This window comes from Myotis daubentonii, chromosome 11 (genome assembly GCF_963259705.1).
Source record: "Myotis daubentonii chromosome 11, mMyoDau2.1, whole genome shotgun sequence".
Classification (NCBI taxonomy): Eukaryota; Metazoa; Chordata; class Mammalia; order Chiroptera; family Vespertilionidae; genus Myotis; species Myotis daubentonii.
Window position 1 is genome coordinate 54,082,931 of NC_081850.1, and position 26,320 is coordinate 54,109,250.

Below are 26,320 nucleotides of genomic sequence, written 5' to 3' on the forward strand. Positions count from 1 at the left end.
TCCATTATCAATTCTCTGGCTTTACTGAAATATTTACATATATTTTTAATAAAGCTAGACAAAGCTTAGTGTATCTTTCATATAGAACAATTCAACTGTCATATGCTTAAGCCCCTCTTGACTTACTCAACGTGTATAAATATCTGCTTAATACTATTCAAGTTATTCAGTTCTCTGCTTTCCTTTTTATTGTGATTTTAGGCTAAGTAGAAGCAGAAAACATTGTTATGGAATCATCTTACTAATGCTCAATATTATGAAGTCAGTTTATTTCTAATAGTCAGCTTAAATAATTTTGAGAGTTCACCAAAGCCCTGCTAGTCATTTCTTTTAATGTATTAAGTATGTTGTACTGAGCAAGAGACAATAATAAAAATTACTTTTAATTTTAAAGTTATACAATGTAATTAAAAGCTATTTTCTTAAAGATTAACATATTAAAAAGTTTTCTTTATGGAAGATAGGTAGTAAAAATAGAAAAGGCAAAGTTTTTACAAAACATGTCTTTTTACTGCTCTCCTCTTTATGAAATAAAAGGTAAACCAATAAGTAGACTTATACTACCAATATGTCTTACCACAGGCCCAAGAAAAAAGGAATAATATCAGGTAGTTTGTTCCTATATTCTGTTATCACTGTTTAATTTATTTAAAGATTCTTAGTAGAAAGCTATAATTACTCAGCTATCCCTCAATCCCAAATTGGGTTTTCTTAAAGTCTTCATTATAAAACTAAAATATATATATACACACACATACCCATATATGTACACATATATTTTTACAGATGTAACTTATATAGATATATTACATTTGTGCTTATGTATCATTTTTTAATCTTAACATACTGTGGTAAAATCCTTATAGTCTAAACTTGATTGGAATTCAACCATATTATACTTTCAAGATCACGGTCACTCTTTGTATAGCATTTTTATCAGTATTTTAATTAAGTAATAGCCTAATGGATTTGATATTGCATTTCTTTTCCCCTAACTTAGAGAATTCCAATCTTGAAAACTTGAAGTGATGGTAGCACTATTTTAAAGCCACTCTTTTCATTATTTGCACCTATATTCTTTTATATAACTCTCATAGAAGATTAGAAATTGGTGTTTAGTATAACATAAATATTTGAATATTTGTTTAATATTGTAGCTTTTAAAAAACAAATTATAAAAAGAATAGTTAAGAAAAAATTAGTGAAACAAAATGAGTTATCTTGAAGAGAATAACAATATATTCTATCTATAGGTATAACAAAATCATTTTGAAAGGTCTGTTTGTCTCAACCTGGACTATTGATTAATTTTCAAAATAATATTGAAGCAGCTATTCCAATTCATAATTATCAAGTCTAAACTAAAATTAGGAATAGTTTACTATGCAAGTATAAATGCAGAATTTGTATATTCAGAAATATGTATACATATATATCAATCCATCTAAAATAAAATAGTTAAGTGATTATGTATATAGGCAGTATCCAAATATGTACAATTAGGCAATATTTAATCTTGAATAAAAGCAGAATGCATGGTGAGTTTAGTCATCTTCAGTTCTTTACTAGGCGATGGACTGCCATCTATTGACTCATAGTTGCCGTCACACTCGAATGTGGCATCAGTCAGAGCAATGACCAAGTAATGAAGCCTAGGTTAGAATTGCTACTGTATATTGATTTCAACCAGTCTTCTTAAAACTCTGGAAATTTCTACACTTAATCACTGGTTAATTTCTTTTTCTAACCAAAGTATACATTTCTCACCCAAAATGAACTGTGCTTTTTTGGGGGGAGATATTGATTAGTATATTCAGTTTGGAAATGTTTATTTGCATTTGAGAACGTTTCAGTTGCTTTTATCTGCCCTCCAATCAGGAAGACTAGAAAGTCATTTACACCTAAAGTTTAGCAAATACAATTTAAGATCTATCCAGGAATCACTTTCCTTAAAAGTATTTTTTGAGCCCAGTCAGTGTGGCTCAGTGGTTGCGCAAGGACCTAACCAGGAAGTCACAGTCCAAGTCCCGATCAAAGCACATGCCAGGACTGCTGGCTTGATCCCCAGTGGGAGGCATACAGGAGGCAGCCAATCACTGATTCTCTCTCATCATTGATGTTTCTCCCTCTCTCTCCCTTTCCCTTCCTCTCTGAAATCAATAAAAAAATACTTTTGCAAAAAGTATATATATATTTAAACATATAAATATATATATATATATTATATATATACATACATATATATTTTTTAAAGCCTAATAATACAGAGTATTATTTTTCAAAAACATGAGGAGGTAGTGAAATTGATTGATATAAGTAGGCTTGTGAAATGTTCCAAGTCAAAAATTTCTTTGAACACATTATAAAAGATGAATATTAAAAAGGAAACATGTTCACTACTCTCAGCAATTTCATGAGAGATCAAATAAAGCATCCCTAACAACTTGGATGTGAATAGAATAGCTTTTTAACCAACTTGACTAGATTTCACTAGATTAATAAAAACTAAGACCATCATTCTAAAGGGCACATGCTAATAAAACTCTAAAGCACTGCCTATATATATCTATTATATATTTAAATAGCTATAAAATTGCCATATAATTTAAGGACTTTTAGATTATCACTTTGGAGACCTGCATGGGAAAAAGAAAAATATGATTTTTATTTCCCAAGTAGTTTATGTATTTACCTTCTTCAGAATGTTTAGAAAGTTTTTTAAATCTTCAATAATATAGCACTGTTCTTATATTTTAATTTGTTATATTTTCAAATTTTGGTAATGCCTGACTTTGAATATTCTTTTTCATTTTTTATTCTAGATAAAATCTCCACCCCCCACCCCCCAACCCCCTTCAACTATTCAAGAAGGAAAGTCCCTTTCCCTACCCCCTGTCATTCCTAGGCTCATTTATATTAAAACTCCTAGGCCAAAATGGCCACCAACAGAGTTTTACAACCAACAGAATTTTTAACTAGTAGAGGCTGTAATTTGACATACTTTGGACATTTTGTTCATCTTGATTTTAATCTACTTAAAAAAGTAGCTAGGAGTTTGCTACTTTGGGGCCAAATGTGTTAAGAACCAAAAAGGACAATACATCTTTTATGTTTAATTTTGCCCTTGGATTTCTTTGTGTGCATTGCTAAAATGTGTTACAACCTGCTACCTTTTACTTTAAAAGCTTAAGCAGAAAGGAAGAATTACATTTTAAATGATTCTTTATATATAATGTTTAAATGCCTAGAATTCACACTTCAAAAAGTAAAATACTTGCTGTCAGAGAAATGGGGAGTAAAGTTTCTTTGCCTTCCTTTCTAGCCTAGAAAAGGCTTGTGACCAGAGGTTACTAGCAATTAATAGTAGTCTTACCTGAACTAGTTGAATGCCAGAGTGTATCTTATGGATCATAATTTAAAATATCACTTAGTTTTGCCACTCAAGTTTTTCTCTCCTTCCCTGGAAATATCAGTTTAGAAATGTTTTCTGGGTTCTCACAGTATGGAAATGAGATTTTACTCTAAATGAGAATGTAACTCTCTAAAGCATCCTATGTCATACCACCCAGTAGGTAACCCTAAATATCAACAGATTTAAATTTAACTTTAGAAACATGTTGTATAGTCCAAAAGAAAGGAATAAGAAAGTGTAATTTGATTGTGAGGCTATAGCCACAAAAGTCTTTTTTCTGAAATTATTGTGATATAAGATAGGGTGAGTAACAATTTTCTAGTTGCCTAATGCTAAAATGGAGTTTTTTTCATAAGTTAAAATGTGAAATAAAGAGTTTCAAAAAGTCTCCCTCAAGCCAGAATATTTTCTTTTCATGGAAAAAAGAAAATGGGCTCTTAATTAGATAGATGTTGGGAATTCTAAATCTCTTTCTGAGAGCTCGGTGGTTACTTAATAGAACTGCAAAACCCACAAGGATCTCATCTACATGGTAGATATCAAGTGATAGGTCTCAAGGTGTGTGTGTGTGTGTGTGTGTGTGTGTGTGTGTGTGTGTGTGTGTGTGTGTGTGTTTAAAAATATAGAACTGGTTGCATACTGTATTTTAAAACATTAAATAACTCCAAAATAGAATAAGAAGTAGGCTTCACTCTATTTTGGAATTATTTAAATCAACTTTTTCTTTGTACCATTTTTTGAGGCCCAGCATACTATCCTAAAGTAACACTTACAAATTTACTTTGAAGTTCACTTCACTTTGCCAACTTACTGAAGACATAGGAGTACAGTACTTTTTTTTAAATTACAGTTTTTTCCTCCATATCTGACATCACTATTTCAGTGTTTTGATTGTTTAAGTGTTGCTATTGAGATATTACATCTCTGTCAAATTTTCAGAGATTTAGTTTTCATCAAAAAATACCCTTAGTATTAAAACACTACTGAGGTGAATGTAATTGTGCTCTGATGAGTAAGATGGCACATGACTATTTTGTTGTACCTCAGGACCATCTTTCCATTGTAGTACTACAAAATAAATCAGACTGCTTTATATTTAAAGTTATTGGTGTCTGAATAAAAAGAATTTTCTGAGTAAGCACCGATAAATTATTTTCTAATACTCCATCTGTGATAACCAAGATAGGAAATATATTTGGACAGTGACTAAAATTTTTTAAGATTTTTCAAGTGGACATTTTTTGTGAATACTTGAATATTTATTTACCTGTTCTTAAAGAATTTAGGGTGAACATTTTGCTGGTAATTTTTTTTACCATGTTTTGAATTTAGTGTAAAAGATAATTACCACATTTATAGAGTAGGTCAACTGATTTTTTTTAAATCTCTATTTCCAACTGGCATGTTGGACCACATCTTGCCAGAACTTATCGTTCAAAGCAATTGGAAAATGCAATTTCAAAGCAACTGAAACCTGGAATTATCAATCTCAATAAATGAGATTCATTTAAAAATAAATACAATTTGCCAAATCATAAAAAAGCAATTTTCTAAAGCTTCTGTAAAAGGAAGAGAAGAAAGTGAGTGGTGTGAATTATAAATGCATGTTATTTTTCCTCTCACAGTGTTTCCTCAGACATTTAAACAATTCGTATACAAACTTATTTTTGAATGGAAGTACAATAAAATTATACAGACTTAGATATAATTTATTTCTATTTTTAGAGAGAACCTTCATATTTTCTTTTCAAACAGATTGAGGTGTCATACCTTTAGAGAAATTCCCAACTTAATTGATTTTCAATATTTTAATGAGGAAATTAATTTGCTTTAGATGGGAAATCAATATGACATATTCTGAGCAGGGTTTTGTTTTTTTCTTTCTTTCTTGGAAAGTATGTAGCAGACACAATGTAGAGAACAGTCATTATAAATGTTTGGCCTGGAAGCAGCTGCATTTTTGCCACCTTCTAAATATATTTAATGTTCTTTTTTTTTTTTTAAAGCATTTTTTTTATTATATTTTATTGATTTTTTACAGAGAGGAAGGGAGGGAGATAGAGAGTTAGAAACATCGATGAGAGAGAAACATCGATCAGCTGCCTCCTGCACATCTCCCACTGGGGATATGCCCGCAACCCAGGTACATGCCCTTGACCGGAATCGAACCTGGGACCTTTCAGTCCGCAGGCCGACGCTCTATCCACTGAGCCAAACCGGTTTCGGCTATATTTAATGTTCTTATCACCCATTGATTTTCCTGATTTCTGTTCATTTTTTAGGTAGTACATGTTGCTCAATAATAAACTAATTGAATATGAGACTGTACTATAAACAGTAACATTTTTTCTTCATTTGACCAAAAAAAGTCCCTGTGCTTTTTTATCTGCCCCAGAGGCTGGAGGCAAAGATGATTACATTTAAGACTTAACATGTTTTACTGTATCAGCTTCAAGTTTTACTTCTGTTTTAAAAATTTAAAGAAATACTTGTAGTCTTCATTTTCTTACCTGTTAACAAACGTTAACAGATGTTCCTGATGATGATAAAAAGATGGAAAATTGCATTTGGACTCTTCACTATCCTTTTCTCTGTTCCCTAGTATGTTCAACTTTATAATTATAGTTAGTCATTATAGGGGCAATTTCTTCTTGATACTTAAATTTTGTGGTAATTAAATTCCATTTCTAAGTATTTGTAATTTTAGTATACATAACTTTTAAAAATATTTTCTTCTTAAAAAAGCACATACATTAGTCATATAATTCCAAAGGAAATTACATTGTTTTTTACTCACAGTTCTACACTTTGAAAAAGTTTTCCTATTATAACAAAATTAATATAAACAGGTAGTCTGAGAATTTTCAGAATTCATGCAGTTTAACACTGCTCAGTATCTGACTGTATAACAAATTGTACTTTAAAAATCTAGAATGTAGCCTATTCTTTGTTATGTTAACTACACATAACAAGCATAGAAGTATTATGTAGAATAATTTTAGCATATTTGAGTGATTATTTTTAATATGTACTTTGAACAGGGGATTCATGCCATTCCTTAAATAAATATATTCCAGGTGGTTGAGCTTGTCATAATCTTTTCTGGACATTTCAGTGGATGTAGATAAAGTATACTGGACCATTGACATTTGTATTAATACATTCCTTTTACTAGCCATTGCGTGTGAATGATGTAGTAGATTACAGTAATTCCTAATAGATTTAAGAATCATTTAGATACTGACTGTCATGATCAACCATAACCTTTAAGGGTTTGGGTTAATTATTTGAAGAATCTACAAGAAAAGATTCCTAAAAGAACCCCTGGACTTGTTGACATGAACACTCTCTAAACTAGTCTTATATTTCCTGTTGTGGTATAAACTTCAGTAGTAAACTTAAGTTGAATTAAGTTCATGGTTCTAAAACCTAAATCTTTTAAATGATCCAAAGTTAGTTTTTGCAAAAAGAATTCACATGTGTGAATAATAAAGCTATCCAATTATTTTCATTCCTTTTTTCAAAAATCATCTAGAACTGAATCTATTAAGTAGATTATAAGGTCATCTTTATAATTTTGTAATATATCCATGTCTATAAATACCCATTTTATATTTTTCCTTTTTTTTTTTAATATATTGATTTTTTACAGAGAGGAAGGGAGAAGGATAAAGAGTTAGAAACATCCGTGAGAGAGAAACATGGATCAGCCGCCTCCTGCACATCTCCTACTGGGGATGTGCCCGCAACCCAGGTACATGCCCTTGACTGGAATCGAACCTGGGACCTTTCAGTCCGCAGGCCAACGCTCTATTCACTGAGCCAAACCAGTTTCGGCATTTTTCCTTTAATGTATTTGTAGAGTACCCCACATGTCTTTTCAGTTAGGGGAGCTAAGTTTTGGATCTTTCCTCAAGTTTGTCCTTAGAAAAACATTCCATAAAATGGAGCTAGAGGGGCCTATTTAATTCTGAGGAAATTATTAGGGAATTACCAGCTTTGGAATCAATCAGTTCAAACTGTGGTTCTTTCATTTACTAGCTGTGCAAACCTAGTTAAACATTTATCTTCTAAATTCTCGGTTTCTTCATCTGAAAAATGGGGACAGTGCTTTCTAGGGTTATTGTAAGAATGCAATGAGATGATAAACATAAAGTACTTAGCACAATGCCCGTGTTCAACACCATGTTAGCTCCAATGCTGCAAACTCGTGGACTCCTCACACCTGGAGAGATGGCCTCGGGACTGATAGCCCAAACTCAGATTATTGCAATGTCTTTGCCTAAGATGAGGAGATTCATAATGACCTCTTTACTCTATTTCCTAAAAATGTTTCCTTCTTATAGTTATTGAAATTAAAATACTCACAAGCATTGTCTTTTGTTAACAAAATTATTTTCCCTCAGTTTTTATTTTCTAATTATTTATACTTGTCTTCTGGTCTAGAAATATAGGTGTGTAACTTTTAACTAAATATAGCAAGCAAATTTTCTTAATTTGATTTGCTTAAAAATCATAAAGACATTTATGAGTAGATCACAAAAAATCTTTAGGCTACTTCCTTTTCTAATGAAAATGACTGTATGAAATGTGTACCATATAAAGATATGACCATATCATTTTGAAAAAAATATTAAGTGAATAAATGTATAATTCTTAAATGGTGATGTCAGTGTCAGCTGAATATAGTTATCTTTCATAAGCTAAATTACATAAATCTTTGCTTCCTTTGTAAGTAATGAGAATAATATGAAATTAAATAATTCTCATACACAAATACCAATTATAATACTTTCTGCTAGGGGTAGAGGTTTTATGTTAATGAGATGAGGAATGAAACAAATAACATCAGTTTTTTGCACTTTTGGTAAAACTGCTTCATGCCTTCACATGACTGATACCAGAAACCAGCCTGATTTCACAGCAGAACGTTGAAGTGTACGAGCTTGGTCACTTGTTTTGCAGATTCCTTCCCATATTCTCCTATAAGCCCAGCAAAAAAGGCAACACAAAACTGAGCACTGTCTCGGTGCATGGGATTTGTATTCTTTCAAAGAGCATTCCTACTTTTTATGTTTTTCTTTATTTTAAGGCAAGCAGGAGCTAAGATGGAGCATATTGTTAAAGCAAGGAATCATCACTTCCCTCCTTTAAACAGGGCCTTACAGCTGTTGAATTCCCTGCCTTTGTGACTAATGGTTAAGAGTATTTTTCAGTAGAATAAGCAGGGCTGGGTGTGGGGAGGGGCAGTTCTATGTGTTGTAAGTCATGTGGAGTCATAGTAAAAATGAAAATCTTGAGGTTTATTATCCCCTGTGTATTAGATAATAAATATAATAAAGCTATGACTCTATTCCACAATTTTTTCAATGATGATTTACGTACAATTGTATGAGATATATGTATATATAATATATGTATATTACATATATATATATGCAGATTTGAGTGTGTTAAGGACTTAATATGGTCAGAAGATGTATATTAATGTGGATTCTATGTTTTATAGTCCACCCCAGTAAACAGTCAGATAAAATATCCATGCATTCACACATGTATGTGTTCTTTCCTGTCCTTCCCCCCACATCCTGTCTCCGTGCCCCCCTCATCCCTCCACCCTGCATCCGAGCTTGTGGTCCTTTTCCATCCATGTACTAAAAGGTTCTTTGTAAACCAGGCCATTTGTCCATCATTGTTTGGGGTCCAAACAGTGGTAAGATACCCTGTCACCGATCCCGCGTGCTATGAATGGCAGCTCCTCTCCGGACAATTGGCGGAGGGGCCGAGAAATATTCCTGAGAGGATTATTTAACCTTTCAATTTAGAGGGCACAAAGCCCGGCTGATTAATGAACTTTCTGATGGGCGCCGATAAGCGGATCTATTTCTTTATTTCCCCTAAAAGGGATTCCTTCTCCTGTCCATATTACTATAATCTTAAACATAAAATGTGGCAAATAGATTAAAAACAGCACTAAAGAGTTTATCTGGCTGGCAAACTGAAGGAGCTAAATTAAAATTGGTAATGACAGCAGTGGCTCAGCCTCATATATGGTTTTTAAATGCACTGTGTATTTTGAAGAGACTTATTCTCCAGCATGCCTGGTAATGACTGCTTTTGGTGCACAGTCTGGGGCTGGCTTCTGTTATCCCCACCCCGCCCCCCCAAAAAAATGAGTTGTGTTATCTGGATGGCTGCAGACACATACGCATCCCCCTTTCTCACTGCATGGGCAGACAAGGTCGATAGCATTACAAGGTATTTGTGGCAGTGCTTGTTTCAGTTTTCAGAGCTGCCAGTTTCCAGGCGGATTTGAATTACAAAAGAAGAAGCTGGCATGAAAATTGAAAGGTTTTATCGGCTGGTCTGAAGCCTCATAGCACATTGCTTATTTATGCAGTCCATTTGCACCAGGAAATATAAAAAGGAAATACATTTTTAAAATAAGGCCATAAAGACCCAGATATGTTTAAGATGGCAAATAAAATATAGATACCTATAATATCTTTCCAGGAAACGATTTTCACTTAATGTTGCACATTACTTCAGAAGAGCATTTATGTTGCTGTCATAAATTTGTGCGTTTGTGTCACTATGTAGGTAGTCTCTGGGGATTAAGAAGGAAGCCTTTGCTAACTTACTTTAAAATTAAAATAGACAGAGGGATAGCTCTGCAGGTTGAGAGCTACATTGGACATATTTAAATAGGGTGGTAAATTAAACTTAAACTAACATTTTTGCATTCCATGTAAAATTGCTATGGCCCAGTGACTAAATGCCACTACCTTTGGAGAAAACTGGGATGCTTTTTAAGACATGAAGATTTAGAACATTCAGGAAGTGAATTACTGTGAATCACTTACTGTCTTGCATATGTTCATTGTTCTCTGCTTGCTGAGATTCTCTGTTGTTGTTGTTGTGTGGTTGTTTTTTGGAGGGGAAGGACCTCATTTACAAAAAGAAATCATAAATTAATAAGTTTAATAACTTCTTTTTATAAAACTTGTGTTTCATTTAGTCTCCAAATATATTATCTCTTAGATGTTGCCTAATGCTTAATGTGGTTAATATATCATCTTTTCACTATTAGGAGTTATACCAACAGTTTACCTCCATTCATATTACTTTAATGTAGTTTTACTACGAAAGATACACTCATGCAGTCCTTTACACTCTTGGTTACCTAAAATGAAGATATATAAGTATAGACACACAGTACTGCAAGGCCTTGAATAATTAATAGCCTGACCACTAGTTATTTGCAACCTTCAACCCATTGGTTTATAAAACTATGAGTATCAGAAGAGGGGTAGAGAGGAAGTTACGTGTATATAGAAGTACGAAATCAGTAAAGCAGCACTCTTTATTCTGCTGTAATTCAAATAAACACTGTTTTAGAATCCATTTTCCAATAAAGCAAATTACTCTCAGTGAAACCATGAGAGATGCAATTTTTTGCAATTTTCAATTTCGCCAGAGTCTGGTACCTTTCTCATGTTTTTATGACCTGGACTAATTACTTCATGTAGTGTTGTTTTTTTTAACAGAGAAAATATCAAAAGTATACACGTCTACAGCATGCTAATGATGTGCTGTACATTTTTTCATGAATTTTCATAAGGATTTTTCTACGTAGCATGTGTGGCTTAATGATGTAATCACCCGATAGACTAGAAAATGCTCCAAAGGAGACGTTCCGGTCTGTTGTGTACATAATACATGTTTCAAAAATCTGCCTAATTAAGGAATTACCCGATGGATTGGTAGTCTGTTGGATACATGTCATCGTTTTTCTTTTAACACAAAAAATATAGGTATATTATTATATATGGTGTTTTTAATGGCATTTTTAAGATATAGGGAAAATTAGTAGCGGTATACAATTGAATTTATTTTTCACTGAGGAAAAATTAAAACCTAAAAAATTCATAAAGGAAGCCTTATTTTAAAATAATTTCAAAGCCTTTAGCTTAGAGAAAATTCCTTCCAATGTTCCTCAAAGGGAAGTAATAGTGTGAATATTTGCCAGAACACTGTGCAAATGGATGGCTTTGACCAAAATCATGGTTGGAATAAGACCTGTTCAGATCTCCAGGTGTGAGGAGCACCTACCCCAGAAAAACACTGAAAAGGGGAGACAGGGCATCTTTTGTATCTTTAGTTACATGGGATCATTTTTGCCTTCTCACAGACTCAGATTTGGTTCCGTTCACTGCAAAACTGCCCAACTTTTAAATTTCTTTTTTGATTCCTTAAGGCCCCAGATGTGATTTTTCTTGACTGTGTACCAGTTACATTTCTGTTGGCATTTATATTGTAAATACTACCAAAGGCAACCATTCTTTTTGCTCTGCCTACTCTTTATGAAACTAAATAAAATACTTAAGACAATCACATATGATCTCTAGAGTAGGTACAAAAATGATATGTTTAAATGGGGGGAGGGGTATATTTTTAATTCAAACTTTTGTTCTGCTTAAATGTCAGATTCATACCATTAGGTCCCATTTTCAACTAATGGGCTTTGACTATGATGGCAAGTTTTTGATTTGGGGTAACGTTTTCTTGAGAAATTCTATTTGATTACTTGGGTAGGATTGTTTTTTAAAATCTATGGATATTGAGGAGATGCTTGTACTGTTAGCTTATTGGAAAAACTTTGAAAAAAGAAGATTCTGAAGCATGAAAAGCATATGGATTTAGGAGGTGTGAGTACTGATGTGACAGCAGAAAGACTGGAGCTGAGCTCAGTGCTTTATAGACTTGCTTTTTAACATATGTTCATATAACACTTTGGATTAATAAATAAAAACATAGTCTAGTCATTAAGTATGTGTATGATTATAAAAATAAGTACATTTTGTGGTCACATAAGTAGAAAATTCCCTTTAATTAGTGAAATTGATTGCGTATCCTGTATAGTAATGAGCTTCAACAAGATGCAAGTCCTCATTGGATCAAAGTCAGTTTAGATAAGGGCAGCTCAAGGTCACAGAGGGAGATGCCCAGCAGGTTCGTTTGCATAAAAAATTACTGTTAGAAATAGGACACTGAGGCAGTTCTGGCGTTTTGATCTCTTGGCCTTTGTCATGGAGATTCCTACTAGTGAAGGGAGTAAGGCCAGTGTCCCAGATAATGATTAACTGTTTTAATGGCATTCATTCATTCATTCCGCACTAACTACTCATGCAGAAAAAAGGGTTATGTAAAATGACATTAGAAGAAAATCATTTGTAATCGTTGCATCGGGCAGCACTTTGAGGAGACATTAGAAGTAAATCCGTGGCGTGGTAGGCTTATGCTTTATCTTCTGATATTTACTGAGTTTACTGGTGCATGAAAAGCTTTCAGCAAGAATAGCAGATGGGATGGACCTTTCATAGGTAATGCTATCTCCCAGGTTATTACTTCTATATATTGATAGTAAAGTAATCTCTAAGATATCATCCTACAAATATAGATTATTTAAATGTCTGTAACCAAAAAAAAAAAAAAATTGAGAAGAAAAGAAAGCTGCTTTTATAAATAGTTCATTTGGTATCCATTAGGTCAAAGTCTTAAGGTAAATTTTTTAAGTTAAAAAAAGTTCTAGTCCAGTTTTCTCAGTAGTTATAGTTTTGGCCCATGGACTGGCAAGGGCTTGTACCTCGTTTGCAGGCTCAATCCCCGGCCCCCATCTGGGGCGTGTGCAGGAGGCAACTAATCGGCGTGTCTCTCTCACATCGATGTTTCTCTCTCTGTGTCTCTCCCCCTCCCTTCCACTCTCTAAAAATCAATGGAAAAAATATCCTTGGGTGAGGATTAACAAACAAATTTTAAAAGTTCTAAAAGACTACATTTGTTCCCTGCATTTAACTTTTTGTCCACAGTACAAACATGTATGACAGAACCCTGAACTTAGAGCTAATCAGTTGACACATTCTGCTTTAAATTGGACCTTTACTGTTAATTAAAAATGAAGACATGCTCCAAGGCAAAAGTATTGAGTCACAAATTTGTATTTCTAACACTTTAAATAGCTGTAAGATTTTTGTTAGATCACAGTATGAAAACTTGTCCACTGGAAATCATTATTGAGTTTTCAGTATTGTATTCTAATATAGAAATGTTCTCTAATTAGGTAAGATCTAGGCTGATTTCATTCCTATTAAGTCCTAGAACATGATAGTTTATTAAAATGAGAGTATGTAGATAGCGTTTGTCATGTCATTTACTAATTAATTATTGTGAAACAGTTTAGAATTTCATAGCACAATATAAATACGGTTGCTATTTTTATTAGTAATAATGGAAGTTTTTAACTAGTGACATTATTCAGATGAATGAACACCCAAATGTTTGCACTTCATCCATGGGTGTAAATGAACAGTAAGGCTAAATTTGAGGCCTTTTGAATGAGATTACTTTCAAAATAAAATAAGTGTCGACATGAAACAAGCTTTCAAAGTCTTGATTAAAAAGGATCTCTTTATCCCTAGTAATTGTAAAACTGAATTCCTAGTCTCTGTATTAGTAACTCCTTCCTGATTCTGCCAGAGTATGTACCACACTCTCAATGTGAAGTAGAGGAGACCCTTAGGAAGCTGTGTTAATTTATTCAGGCATTTTAATATATAAAAGCATAATCTTAGAGGTTGTCTTTAGTGACTAAAATGTATTGGATGCTCACTATGGGCCATGTACTTTACATATGCATTATCTCATTCATTTACTAATATTTACTGTCCTGCTGGTGTGGTTCAGTGGTTGAGCATCCACCCATGAACCAGGGGGTCATGGTTCGATTCTCAGTCAGGGCACATGCCTGGGTTGCAGGCTTGATCCCCAGTAGGGGGCGTGCAGGAGGCAGCCGATCGATGATTCTCTCTCATCATTGATGTTTCTATCTCCCTTTCCCTCCCTCTCTCTGAAATCAATAAAAACATTTTTAAAAAATATTTACTGAACTATTATATGCCTGGCCCTGTTCCAGGATCTGGGATACAGCAGTGAACTAAAAACAGACAAATCCCTGTGAGTTGGGGTATAGACCAAACAATCAAGTAAAATATATAGTATATCAGATGCGATAAGTGCCATGAAGTTTAAGGGAAAAACTCAGTGAAGCAGGATAGGGTGCTCCAATTGGAGAGAGCTGGCTGTTTTAAATAGGTGATCAAAAAGGCCTTACAAAGATGACATTTGAGCCAAGAGATGAAGGAGTTCTCCATTTTTATCTGGCAGATGGAACAGCATTTGGATACTTGTAATTTCCCAGGCTTAGGCAATAAAGTCAAGTCAGAGGAATTTTGGAGTCTTTATTATCTACTTACTCACCAGCTACTTATTGGGCACTTATTATGTTCTAAGTCAGGCGTCAGCAAACATTTTCTGTAATAAAGAGCCAGATCGTAAATATTTTAGCTTGGCAGGCCATGTGGTCTCTATCATAATAACTATGCCCCTGTAGCATGAAAGACAGTCACAGATAATCTGTAAACAGATGTGCCTGGTTGTGTCCCAATAAAACTTTATTTATAGACACTGAATTTTGAATTTCATATAATCTTTACATGTTGTGAAATATTTTTTTAGCCATTTAAAAATGTAAAAACTATTCTTCCCTTGTGAGCCATACAAAAACAGGCAGTGGGTCAGATTTGGCCTGCTGCCCATAGTCTGCCAATGCTTATTCTAGACTCTTGGCTTAGGGGTGCACAGTGGATCAAGCAAAGATCCCTGCCCTCATGCACCTTAGGTTCTACCAATGGGGAGGTAGATAATAAACATAAATAACCAGTTTAGTGCACGAGAAGGTGAAATAGGGAAAAGGTGGGTCGGGAGCACTGTCGCAGTATTAAATAAAGGCGCCTTTACTCTGGAGGTGACAGGAAGGAACCACTAGAGAGTTGTGGAGCAATGTGACTGTCCCTGTGTTCTGTACTACTGAGGAGAAACCAGAACTGCTGTAGAGGAATGGTGGCCCCTCCCATGAGGAAGTCCCTGCTCGTATCCATAGCAATCAAATTCCATGTCTGGATTCCCTGCTAATTTGGTTCTCACCAGCCTACTTCCTCGCTACTTCCTGATTCATCTTGTTTATTCTTTATTGATTAAGGTATTACATTATGTGTCCTTATCCCCCTGTTGCCCCCACCCTCCACCCCCTCATCTTGTTTTTTTTGCATAGGATTTGAGCCAATGGAATCTTTTATTCCAGTGAAACAAAAATAGCATATTTAGCCCTAACCGGTTTGGCTCAGTGGATAGAGTGTCGGCCTGCGGACTGAAGGGTCCCAGGTTCGATTCCGGTCAAGGGCATGTACTTTGGTTGTGGGCACATCCCCAGTAGGGGGTGTGCAGAAGGCAGCTGATCAATGTTTCTGGCTCTCTGTCCCTCTCCCTTCCTCTCTGTAAAAAAAATCAATAAAAATATTTTTTAAAAGATAGCATATTTACCTTCTCATCAGTGAATCTAGAAATCTTGCCTCAAAGATAAATTGCCATATATTTACACAAATGAACATAAATTTAAAAATTTATAAACAGGTCAGTTTTTCAGAGAACATTTATTATTTGGGAGTGTGGATTGTTCTTTCTGTGATCGCTTACAGTCTGCTAACAGTTGCCAGCTGATTATTGAGCACCTACTATTAGCTTCAAACTACCTGCTCATGTCACTTAAGACCCAGCTCCCTTCACCCTGGTTTACACAGCTCTCAGTTATCTGGTTCCATTCTACCTCTAGAGCCTCCTTCTCTGCAGCTCTTCCTTCACCTACTACACTTCCCAGTTTACAGATATTTTCAGATACTGAAATACGCCCGCTTTCGTGCTTTGCACTACCTGTTCCCAATGCCTTATGCCTAGAATGCTGTTTCCCCAGTCACTGAATACTTGTTTTTTCTTGTTATACGGATTGACCATCCCAGTGAGAGTTTCCCAAAACTCAATCTCAGTCACCACCAAAGACTCTCATTCACATAACATTTATTACTATCTGATTGTGTGTGTGTGTGTGTGTGTGTGTGTGTTGTGTTGGTGGTGGTTTTATTTGTCTGTCTTCCACCTGGAGATGTGAGCAATGATTTTTGTTTCGCTCACTTCTCAATTACCTAATCTTAGAACACTAACTTGCATGTATTAGGCACTCGGTATATTTTAAATCAATTAATGAAAGAATGTGTATATATGCTCGTGCCCCGTGCCCAGCAGTGGTGGAGGCATCCTTGGACCATTTGGTTTCCTAAGCTTCATCCTACGTAGACAACCTCCTGGTGACCATCTCCACCTAGAGAGTCAACATCCAAGGCAAACTCCATCATTTCTCCCCCGACATTGGACCCAAATCTATTCCCTTTTCTTTATTCTTTTTTTTTTTAAATTTTGCAATATTGGAGGACCAGGCGGGCAAGTCCCGAAGGACTTCCACCCATGCTCAGGCTGCTCCAATCTTTCATTGAGCTTGGAGTAGCCTTAGGTAAGGAGGTTTCAATGACACAGATCAGCAGACAATTTCCAGGAATAGACAAAGTATCTGATTAGCTCATAGGTAGATGATTTCCAGGAATAGGCAGAGTATCTGATCAACAATAATCAACAAGGATCTACATAAGTATCTAAGGAATTAAGTGAACTAAGGTGGGGATGATGCTTCAACTATTATTACCTAAATTAACTGGGTGGTTCCTAGATTAACTGGGTGGTGCACAGTTTTGACCTTTGCTAGGACTTCAAAGGTTACTAGCTTTTGGGGGTCTCTGTCTGAACTCAGCTAGTGAGGACAATGAATGGACTCCGGCATCTCCCCCTTATTTTTTTTCTTTAAAAAATCAAGTATCTGCAAAATTAACCCCAAGAAATCTGAGGCATTTCTATACACCAATAGTGAACTTTCAGAAAGAGAGATTATAAAAACAATCCCGTTTACCATTGCACCGAAAAAACTAAGCTACCTAGGAATAAACTTAACTAAAGAGGTAAAAGACCTCTACTCAGAAAACTACAGGACGTTGAAAAAAGACATAGAGGAAGACATAAACAGATGGAAGAACATACCGTGTTCATGGATTGGTAGAATCAACATCATTAAAATGTCCATACTACCCAAAGCAATCTATAAATTCAACGCACTTCCCATTAAAGTACCAACAGCATACTTCAGAGATCTAGAACGAACTTTCCAAAAATTCATCTGGAATAAAAAAAGACCCCGAATAGCTGCAGCAATCCTGAAAAAGAACAAAGTAGGTGGGATCTCAATACCAGATATCAAGTTGTATTACAAAGCCACTGTTCTCAAAACTGCCTGGTACTGGCACAAGAATAGGCATATCGATCAATGGAATAGAATAGAGAGCCCAGAAATCGGCCCGAACCAATATGCTCAATTAATATTCGACAAAGGAGGCAAGAACATACAATGGAGCCAAGATAGTCTCTTCAATAAATGGTGTTGGGAAAATTGGACAGATATATGCAAGAAAATGAAACTAGACCACCAACTTACACCATACACAAAAATAAACTCAAAATGGATAAAGGACTTAAATGTACGACAGGAAACCATAAAAATTCTAGAAGAATCCAAAGGCAACAAAATCTCAGACATATGCCGAAGCAATTTCTTCACTGATACAGCTCCTAGGGCACTTGAAACTAAAGAAAAAATGAACAAATGGGACTACATCAAAATAAAAAGCTTCTGCACAGCAAAAGAAACCATCAACAAAACAACGAGAAAACCCACTGTGTGGGAAAACATATTTGCCAATGACATATCTGATAAGGGCCTAATCTCCAAAATTTATAGGGAACTCATACAACTTAACAAAAGGAAGATAAACAATCCAATCAAAAAATGGGCAAAGGACCTAAATAGACACCTTTCAAAAGAGGACATTCAGAAAGCCAAGAGACATATGAAAACATGCTCAAAGTCACTAATCATCCGAGAGATGCAAATCAAAACAGCAATGAGGTACCATCTCACACCTGTCAGACTGGCTATCATCAACAAATCAACAAACGACAAGTGCTGGAGAGGATGTGGAGAAAAAGGAACACTTGTGCACTGCTGGTGGGAATGCAGACTGGTGCAGCCACTATGGAAGACAGTATGGAGTTTCCTTAAAAAACTGAAAATGGAACTCCCATTTGACCCTGTGATCCCACTTCTAGGAATATATCCCAAGAAACCAGAAACACCAATCAGAAAGGATATATGCACCCCTATGTTCATAGCAGCACAATTCACCATAGCTAAGATCTGGAAACAGCCTAAGTGCCCATCAGTAGATGAATGGATTAGAAAACTGTGGTACATCTACACGATGGAATACTATGCTGCTGTAAAAAGGAAGGAACTCTTACCATTTGCAACGTCATGGATGGAACTGGAGAGCATTATGCTAAGTGAAATAAGCCAGTCAATAAAGGAAAAATACCACATGATCTCACTCATTCATGGACAATAGAGACCATTATAAACTTTTGAACAATAATAGATACAGAGGCAGAGCTGCCTCAAACAGATTGTCAAACTGCAGTGGGAAGGCCGGGGAGGGTTGGGGGGCAGGAGGTAGGGGGGTAAGAGATCAACTAAAGGACTTGTATGCATGCATATAAGCATAACCAATGGACATAAGACACGGGGTGATAGGGGAGGCTAGGGGACTGTCTAGGGCGGGGGGATAAAATGGATACATATGTAATACCCTTTGTAATACTTTAAGCAATAAAAAAAAAAAAATCAAGTATCTGTAAACTAGATCTTTATTCTTATTACTCTGGTAGTTTGGGCCCTCATCACCTCACCTGTAATTGGCCAACAGCCACTTCATTGGTCTTTCTCCTTCATCTAACCTCCTCTTGCTTATAGTCATCCTCCTTATAGCTACAAGCCAAAATGGTTTTTCCAAAATGCAATTCTAACTACTCTGCTCCCCCCACTTAAATCCTTACACATGACACTAGATAAAGCCCAAGCTCCCTAACATGACTTATAAGCCCTCCATTTTTTTGCCATGCTTTCTCCAGCCTCATTTTCCTTATACCTGGTCATGCATCTTTTTGTTGTTGTTAATCCTCACCAGAGGATATTTTTTCCATTGATTTTTAGAGAGTTGAGGGAGGGAAAGAGAGAAAAAGATAGAGAGAGGGAAGCATTTATGTGAAAGTACCATACCAATTGGTTGCCTCACACATGTACTCCAACCAGGGCTGGAGATGGAGCCTGCAACTCCAGTGTTTGGGCCAGCACTCTAACCACTGAGCACACCAGCCACGACCTGGCCATGCATCTTATACTTTGTTGGCAGGTTTGCTCTTTCTTAGTTTCATGCCATTGTTCACGCTGTCCCCTCTACCAAGGATTATCCAGTTGACTTACACCTAATTCTTTGAGAGTAAATTTAAAATTTGTATTTCCAAGAAAGCTTTCCCTAACTGCCTCACCCCATCCAATGGTGGGTCTGTCTTGCCACTCCATTAATACCTGTACATGCTTCTATCACTGTGTTTACATTGTCCTGTCATTATCTATTTATATGCCTGTCATGTTCTACTAGCCTGTTATCCTTTTCTATCTGGGATACCTAATACCTAACACAGTGTTGGATATGATGCTGAATGGAATGAGGTGTAAGGAAGGAGAGGAAAGCACACATTGACATTAAGAATAAAGGAATTGTTATCGTGTTACAGAGTCACCTGAAGGTGGGGTCTCCACACTGACTTCTAGAAGACAATATTTCTAAGGACTCTCTTACATAAAAAGAGCTTTTTTAGAAAGAATGAGGTTTTAATTTTCTTCTAAGTTTAATAAAACCTTACAAATATTCATGTTGCAGACTAAACCTGGACCACCCAAAAAGCCGAAGACTCCTTCTGGACAATCAGCCTTAATGTATTGCTACAACTGTGGTCAAGAAGGCCATTATGGACATGTAAGTCTGAGTGGCATTTGGGCATAAAGCATTCTGTTGTCAGGAAGCGATTGATGAAAGATGAACTCAAAAATAATGTAATCTGAATGCTTACTTTTTAGGAACTAACATTCTAAAATGAGATTTAATATAGTTTCAACTAACATACTTCTCTCATCCCTGCCAATTATGTTCCTAAATGTATGTATGTACCAGCTTGATCAGATGCTTAGAATTACAAATCAAGTATATAATGCCAAAATTATGATAAATTAAGTTAAACTTTATATGGATTTTTCACATACTTTCTTCCTAAGAGGTATTCTAATTTTTCTTCAATACTTAGCTAAGAAGTATTGAACTCGCATAAGTAAATTTTAGGCAAGGTGGCAAAAGACAGAAATGGGAACATTCCAAAGGGAAACCTCTTTCTAAGAAAAGAAAGATATTTGGTTTCAGGCATGCTGAATGGATGGATATATGTCACAGGTCATGATTTTTTTAAAAGCCTACTACATGGATGTATTTAGGCCAAGAATATGGATTTGGAAACTGTCAGGCATGGGAAGGTCAGAGTCATGAGAATAGGGAGCTGTCCTAGGGTAATGAGTGACAGGAGGATCTGATCTTGAGTGGGGGAATTGAAGAGATGAGAGGGTTCCGTTGGGGTGTTCCAAAATCACCTAAGACAGCGGTTGTCAACCTGTGGGTCGTGAACAATGAAGATACATCCTGCATATCAGATATTTACATGACGATTCATAACAGTAGCAAAATTACAGTTATGAAGCAGCAACGCAAGTAATTTTATGGTTAGAGGTCACCACCACATGAGGAACTGTATTAAAGGGTCGCGGCATTAGGAAGGTTGAGAACCACTGACCTAAGAGCATTTCAAACTGGACACAACCCACCACCACACTGCTCCCCACCATAAGAATCAACTGTTTCCCCCCAGTGAGTATTTGTTAAAATAAGTTTACAAACCACTTGTGTGGTAGGAAAAAGAGCCCAGAGCTAAGAAGTTACCCCCACATCTAGGGTGTAAATGTGAGGGGAAAGAGAGGGGGGAAAGCACTTGACAAAAGGCTGTTGAAGAGACAAAGAGGCACAGATCTAATATAACACAAGGCCAAATAGAATAAACCCTCCAACAGGTGTGAGGCAGTGCAGTAGGAACCTCTCCTCTTCCTCCCAGCCATTGCTGTCAACTCAGCCTGGGGAGGTGGGTTGGCAGGAAAGATTGAAAAAAGATAAGGTTTTCTTAGGTAAAGAAGCAAGAGAAGAAAATTCAAGTCTGAAAAAATACTTGATTGGATGTCAGGCTGGGTGATCCTCCCAGTGTCCCAGCAAGACCACAGCCTGCAGCCAGGAATGCGTATCAGTGATGTGGGACTCATCTCTACTCACAGTCATCCATAACCTCGCAAAAAGGTTGTTAGAACAGTATGCCCTTGTGACATCCTAATTTCAAATACAATTTGCAGGAATGTACAGAAAGGCGAATGTTTAACCAGACCTTTCCAACATCTCCGTTCATCTACTACTATGATGACAAATATGAAATTCGGGAGCGAGAATACAGAATAAAACGAAAAGTAAAAGGTATGTTGTTAGACTTCTTGCTAGGTCAATTTTGCAGTAGTTCCCAAATTTCTATTTTCGCACTGTTTTTACCTGCTTTGGGGGTCATGGGTTAACACAGAAAATGTTTCTAATTACCATGGAAACTGGAATTTTCTTGATCTCCAGAAATCAAGTACCCACTTCAAAAATCCTATGTTGTGCCCTGGCCGATGCGGCTCAGTTGGTTGGAGCATCATTGCATACACTGGAAAGTCATGGGCTCAATTCCCAGTTAGGGCACATACCCAGGTTGCAGATTCCATCCCTAGTTGGGGTACATAACCAATGGAAGTTTCTCTCTCTTTCTGTCCCTATCCCTTCCTCTCTAAAATATTTAAAAAAACAAAAAACAAAAAAAAACCCTGTGATGTAATCTATTCCCAATAAACATTTTTCTAACATAATGATAATTTTAGAAAATGTCCAGAAAGGACTTCTATCCATATATGTAGGCAGAGTTTTAAAGGCTCTTTGAGATTTTTCTGTTTGACTAGTGATTTGTTCCCCGTTTGTGTAGCTCTAGTAATTTGCATAGAAAGACAGGCATCCCTACTGGGTGACTTCCTGGAGCTTCCCCAAAGAAGTCATTTCCTATCGGCCATGAGCTGAGCTCCAGGTCCATAGCCACCCTCTGTGGCTTCTTTATTATGTTGCTATCGCATAAGGTTCTTTCTCATTAAATTATCCTATAACGTAAGCCTGTTTTCTCTACCTCTGTTCTGTCTTGCAATATACTTCAAGGTGGTTTACCAATTATTTGTCTTGCTTTGGGGACAAACAGTTCTGTTTTTCAAGTTGACCTATACATTGTTGATTCTTTGGGCCTTTTTTGTTACTCTTTTCCAGATTCTTTTTAAAACATTAAAAAGAAATGCACCAAAATGTCGTCTCTGGATTAAAGGATTATGGGTGCTTCTGTTTTATTTTCTTTATGCTTTTCTTTAGTTCCCAAATTTTCTGTAATGAGTGTTTATAAGTTTTATAATCAGAGAAAAACGATTTAGTTTCCTTTTTAACTGGTTATATTGACAGCTCTGCAGCACAGATTCACTTTGAAGCTTGCTGTGATTCATTGGAATTTTCTTTTTATGCCGAAGTCTATAAGTCATTACTTATTTTTTTCTCTATATTCCAAAATTCATTTTTAAATATATTACTTTGCACTTCATTTCATTTGGAGGGGAGGCACTTCTTTAGTCTCTGAAGATTCTGTTGACATGTTAATTTTCATCCCGTACTGTAACCTCATCTCCCACCTACCCTGTCAGAATCACTGCTATCAGATCCTTGTAGTGAGAGCCAAGTCCTAACAAAACATAACATCAGATCTGCACAACTACATACTCAGTCTCCAAGCCAGCGATCTCTGCTCTGGAGGAATAATCTGTCCACTTTGGCATCCACCTCTAACTAAGTACTGTGGCCAGACTTTATCTTCAGGGTGTGATTGAAATATCACATGAGTCTGTCAATAAGACTGTTGCGCATCTCGCTTAACCTTACTATCAAGGGCTGTCCCTTGAATTGGTCAGACATGTCTTTTCTTCAGGAAGCTAGGATGATGACTACTCTCACTCGCCCTCCTCTGCACTGTTTAACCTAGTTAGATTGTATTGAACAGAATGATTATCATTGGACTGCTGGATGTTCACTGTTATCAATCAGAAATGTGTAACTACAGCCATATAGTTCTTAGTGAGTGACTTTTACTTTAGTAAGGGCCCTTGAGAATGCCCTATCGTTAATGCATTTAAATGTCTGGCTTCCCTCTCTGCTAAGTTATTTACAGACTTAGGAGAGTTCTGCATGGACTATCTTGCTGCAGAATATGCAAAAATACTTTTATATTTTCCAGAACTCCAGAAAAATGGGGAATTTCCAGGGCAGTTCAAGAGGCCGCATACGAAAGCAGCAAATCAGAGGTCCCACCATGACGTGAAGAAGAGCCACGCCTCAAGGAGAAACACAAGGTGGCCTCAAGAAAAGAAAGAAACCCAAAAAGAAACAATGAGCAGGAACAACAGGGAGCGTGAAAAGCACAGGAAGGCCCACAGGTGTCATGACGTGGACGAGGACTTTCCCAGAGGCCCCAGAACCCACTCTTCCCTTGGCACCTTCAACACCCAGAAGCCTCACAAGTCCTTTCACCACTCACCCCAGCACAAGCCGGGAGAAGACAAGCTGCCCAGAGAGGGCAGGCGGGGCAAGCACAAGAAGAAGGAGCGCCGGGTGGAGGAGGAGGACGATGATAGCTTATTTCTTATTAAGCAGAGGAAAAAAAAGTCCAGACTGTGAGGCAGCTGCCGGTTTGGCTCCCCAGCATTTGTCTGCTCTTCATGTCTACAACATTCTGCCAGTCTTTTTACTAATTAAAGTGAATTTTTTTTGGTTGTTTTGTTTAATCTCAGCCATACCCTAGAGCTATTGAATGAAGACCTTGCAAATCTGTTCTCTGTGTCCAGGAGGTTGCTAGGCGGGAAAACAAAAATAAACTCGGACTTCCCCTGATCCAGTTGATTTTTACTCAGAATCCTACAGATTGGAAGAATTAATCTTTTCAAGAGAATTTTTAAAAATACTTTGAAAAAATTAAAGCTCATCAAATGTAATTCATCTTCCGTGTGCATATGTAAATTAAGTCCTTGCAGGAAGAGAAATCAACGCTAACATGAAAAATTCATAGATCTTTTTCATCATTACTCTTTTTCTAACATTGGGAAGGATAATAGTTATAAATCTAAGCTTTACTGGCTTCTGAAGCCGGGGTCAAAATCTTCCTTTGGTCAGAGCATCAGGGATGAACAATGAAGGCCTCGTCACTGAAGCCCTGAAGAAGCAGGGAAGTGGGCTGTTGTGAAATACAGGGAAGGAATCCACTGTGAATGTCCCAGGGCAGATTTCCCGAAACAAGTGAAAAAGAGTCCTCAAAACTGTTGATGTCATCACCATGAAATAGTTGCTACCATTTCTACAGCCACACTTCCAGAACACTGTCACGGCTATATAGAGATGAATACTGCCCAACTTTTAAAAATTGTTTTGTTTTCATGGGTTTTTTAACTGTATAGCTATACAGAAATTTTTGTACTTATGAGCTTTTGTACTTAACAAGGCCTAATGTTAGAATTGGAAAAATAAAATGTCTGAAATAGAGTAAATAAATGTGTCTGATGTGTAAAAAGCCAATGAGAGTTTGGGCGACAAAGGGCATACTTGGGTTGGACAAGTGACTAAAGTTATAAAATCTCCAGTAACTAGGGTTAGAGTGCCCTTGTTGCCCAAGCACTAACTCTGTGCCAGAATAAAACAAGGTACACTAAGACAGTTTTATAATGTTAGATTCTTAAGTTCGTCTTTGTGAACTACACAAACTGCCAAATATCTGGTAGGATCCGCTCTCTTGTCTTTCTGGGGAAAACTCTCTCCTCCCAAGTCAGCTCCCATGTAAATTGTAGGCCCACAGTCTTCCATCTTCACCTGCCCTGTGGCTGCTCAGCTTGCTGCTAAGTGTAAGTGTTCATTGTGTGTTGGTGTGTGGCGTCCTCACATCAACTGGGAATGTTTTGACCCTAAGATAGGTGACCAGAGACTTAACACCCTGCTGAAAGTGCCAGCGGCTCCATGGAGTGGTGTGCCTTGAGAAAACAGGCATTACTCCTCAGAAGGACCAGAACGAGCACGGTGTGCCTGGCATTCCTGCCGATCTGAGGGCCTCTGCTTTCAGGACAGAAATGGGATTGCCATTCTGTAGCATCTTCCATACGTAGACGATTGTTTGGAGAAGGGAAGAAAGGATGCTTTTTTTTCTATTTGTTTCTGCACATTCTCTTATTTTTCCTCCCCAACTGTATGTTTTTATAAGAACATTTTTAGAGTAGAACATTTGTTCTGGGGTATAATTTACCCTTCAGGTCCATGCATTTATAGTCAGATGCGAAAGGATGGTAAGGAAAGGCCAAACACAGAGGAGCCTCTGCTCCATTTCCTCCTCACGGTCCTTGGCACCTGCTTACAGTCCGCAGTCAGCCTCCTCACACACTGACTTTCCGTACAAGAATGTGGAGTTTAAAATATGCGGCGACTGGACAATCAAATAAGACTTTCAGTCTTAAAGAGAAGAAAAGCAGATGTCCCGAACAGTGCAGAGCTCTGTGTTGCGAGGATGGAGAAGACTCTAAATGTCTTTTGCCTCTGGACCTGTTTGGATTAGAAGCAGCCTGAGGGGCTCCATTTCCTGGGTTCTGGCTCGGTTCACATTTGGCATTTTTAGAGTTGAGCAGAGAGGCACCACCTCCCATTCTCTCAACGGAAAGCCTGGCTTTTGTGGGCCAGAACCATGCTATTAACAGTGCCTCTTATCAGGCTGTTTATTTTTATG

At 36.7% G+C, this 26,320-nt stretch overlaps 1 protein-coding gene across 2 annotated transcripts in view; it reads left to right on the top strand.

Annotated features, from left to right (window-relative positions):
* Positions 1-25,093, top strand: part of ZCCHC7 (zinc finger CCHC-type containing 7) — a 203,358-nt gene extending 178,265 nt beyond the window's left edge. For both annotated transcript variants that reach the window (XM_059657354.1, XM_059657356.1), the window contains exons 7-9: positions 20,242-20,337; positions 21,804-21,921; positions 23,798-25,093. In XM_059657354.1, coding sequence (XP_059513337.1) covers positions 20,242-20,337; positions 21,804-21,921; positions 23,798-24,237 — 654 coding nt within the window. In that variant the 3' untranslated portion in view covers positions 24,238-25,093. The remainder of the gene's footprint in view (positions 1-20,241; positions 20,338-21,803; positions 21,922-23,797) is intronic.
* The last annotated feature ends 1,227 nt before the right edge of the window (positions 25,094-26,320 follow it).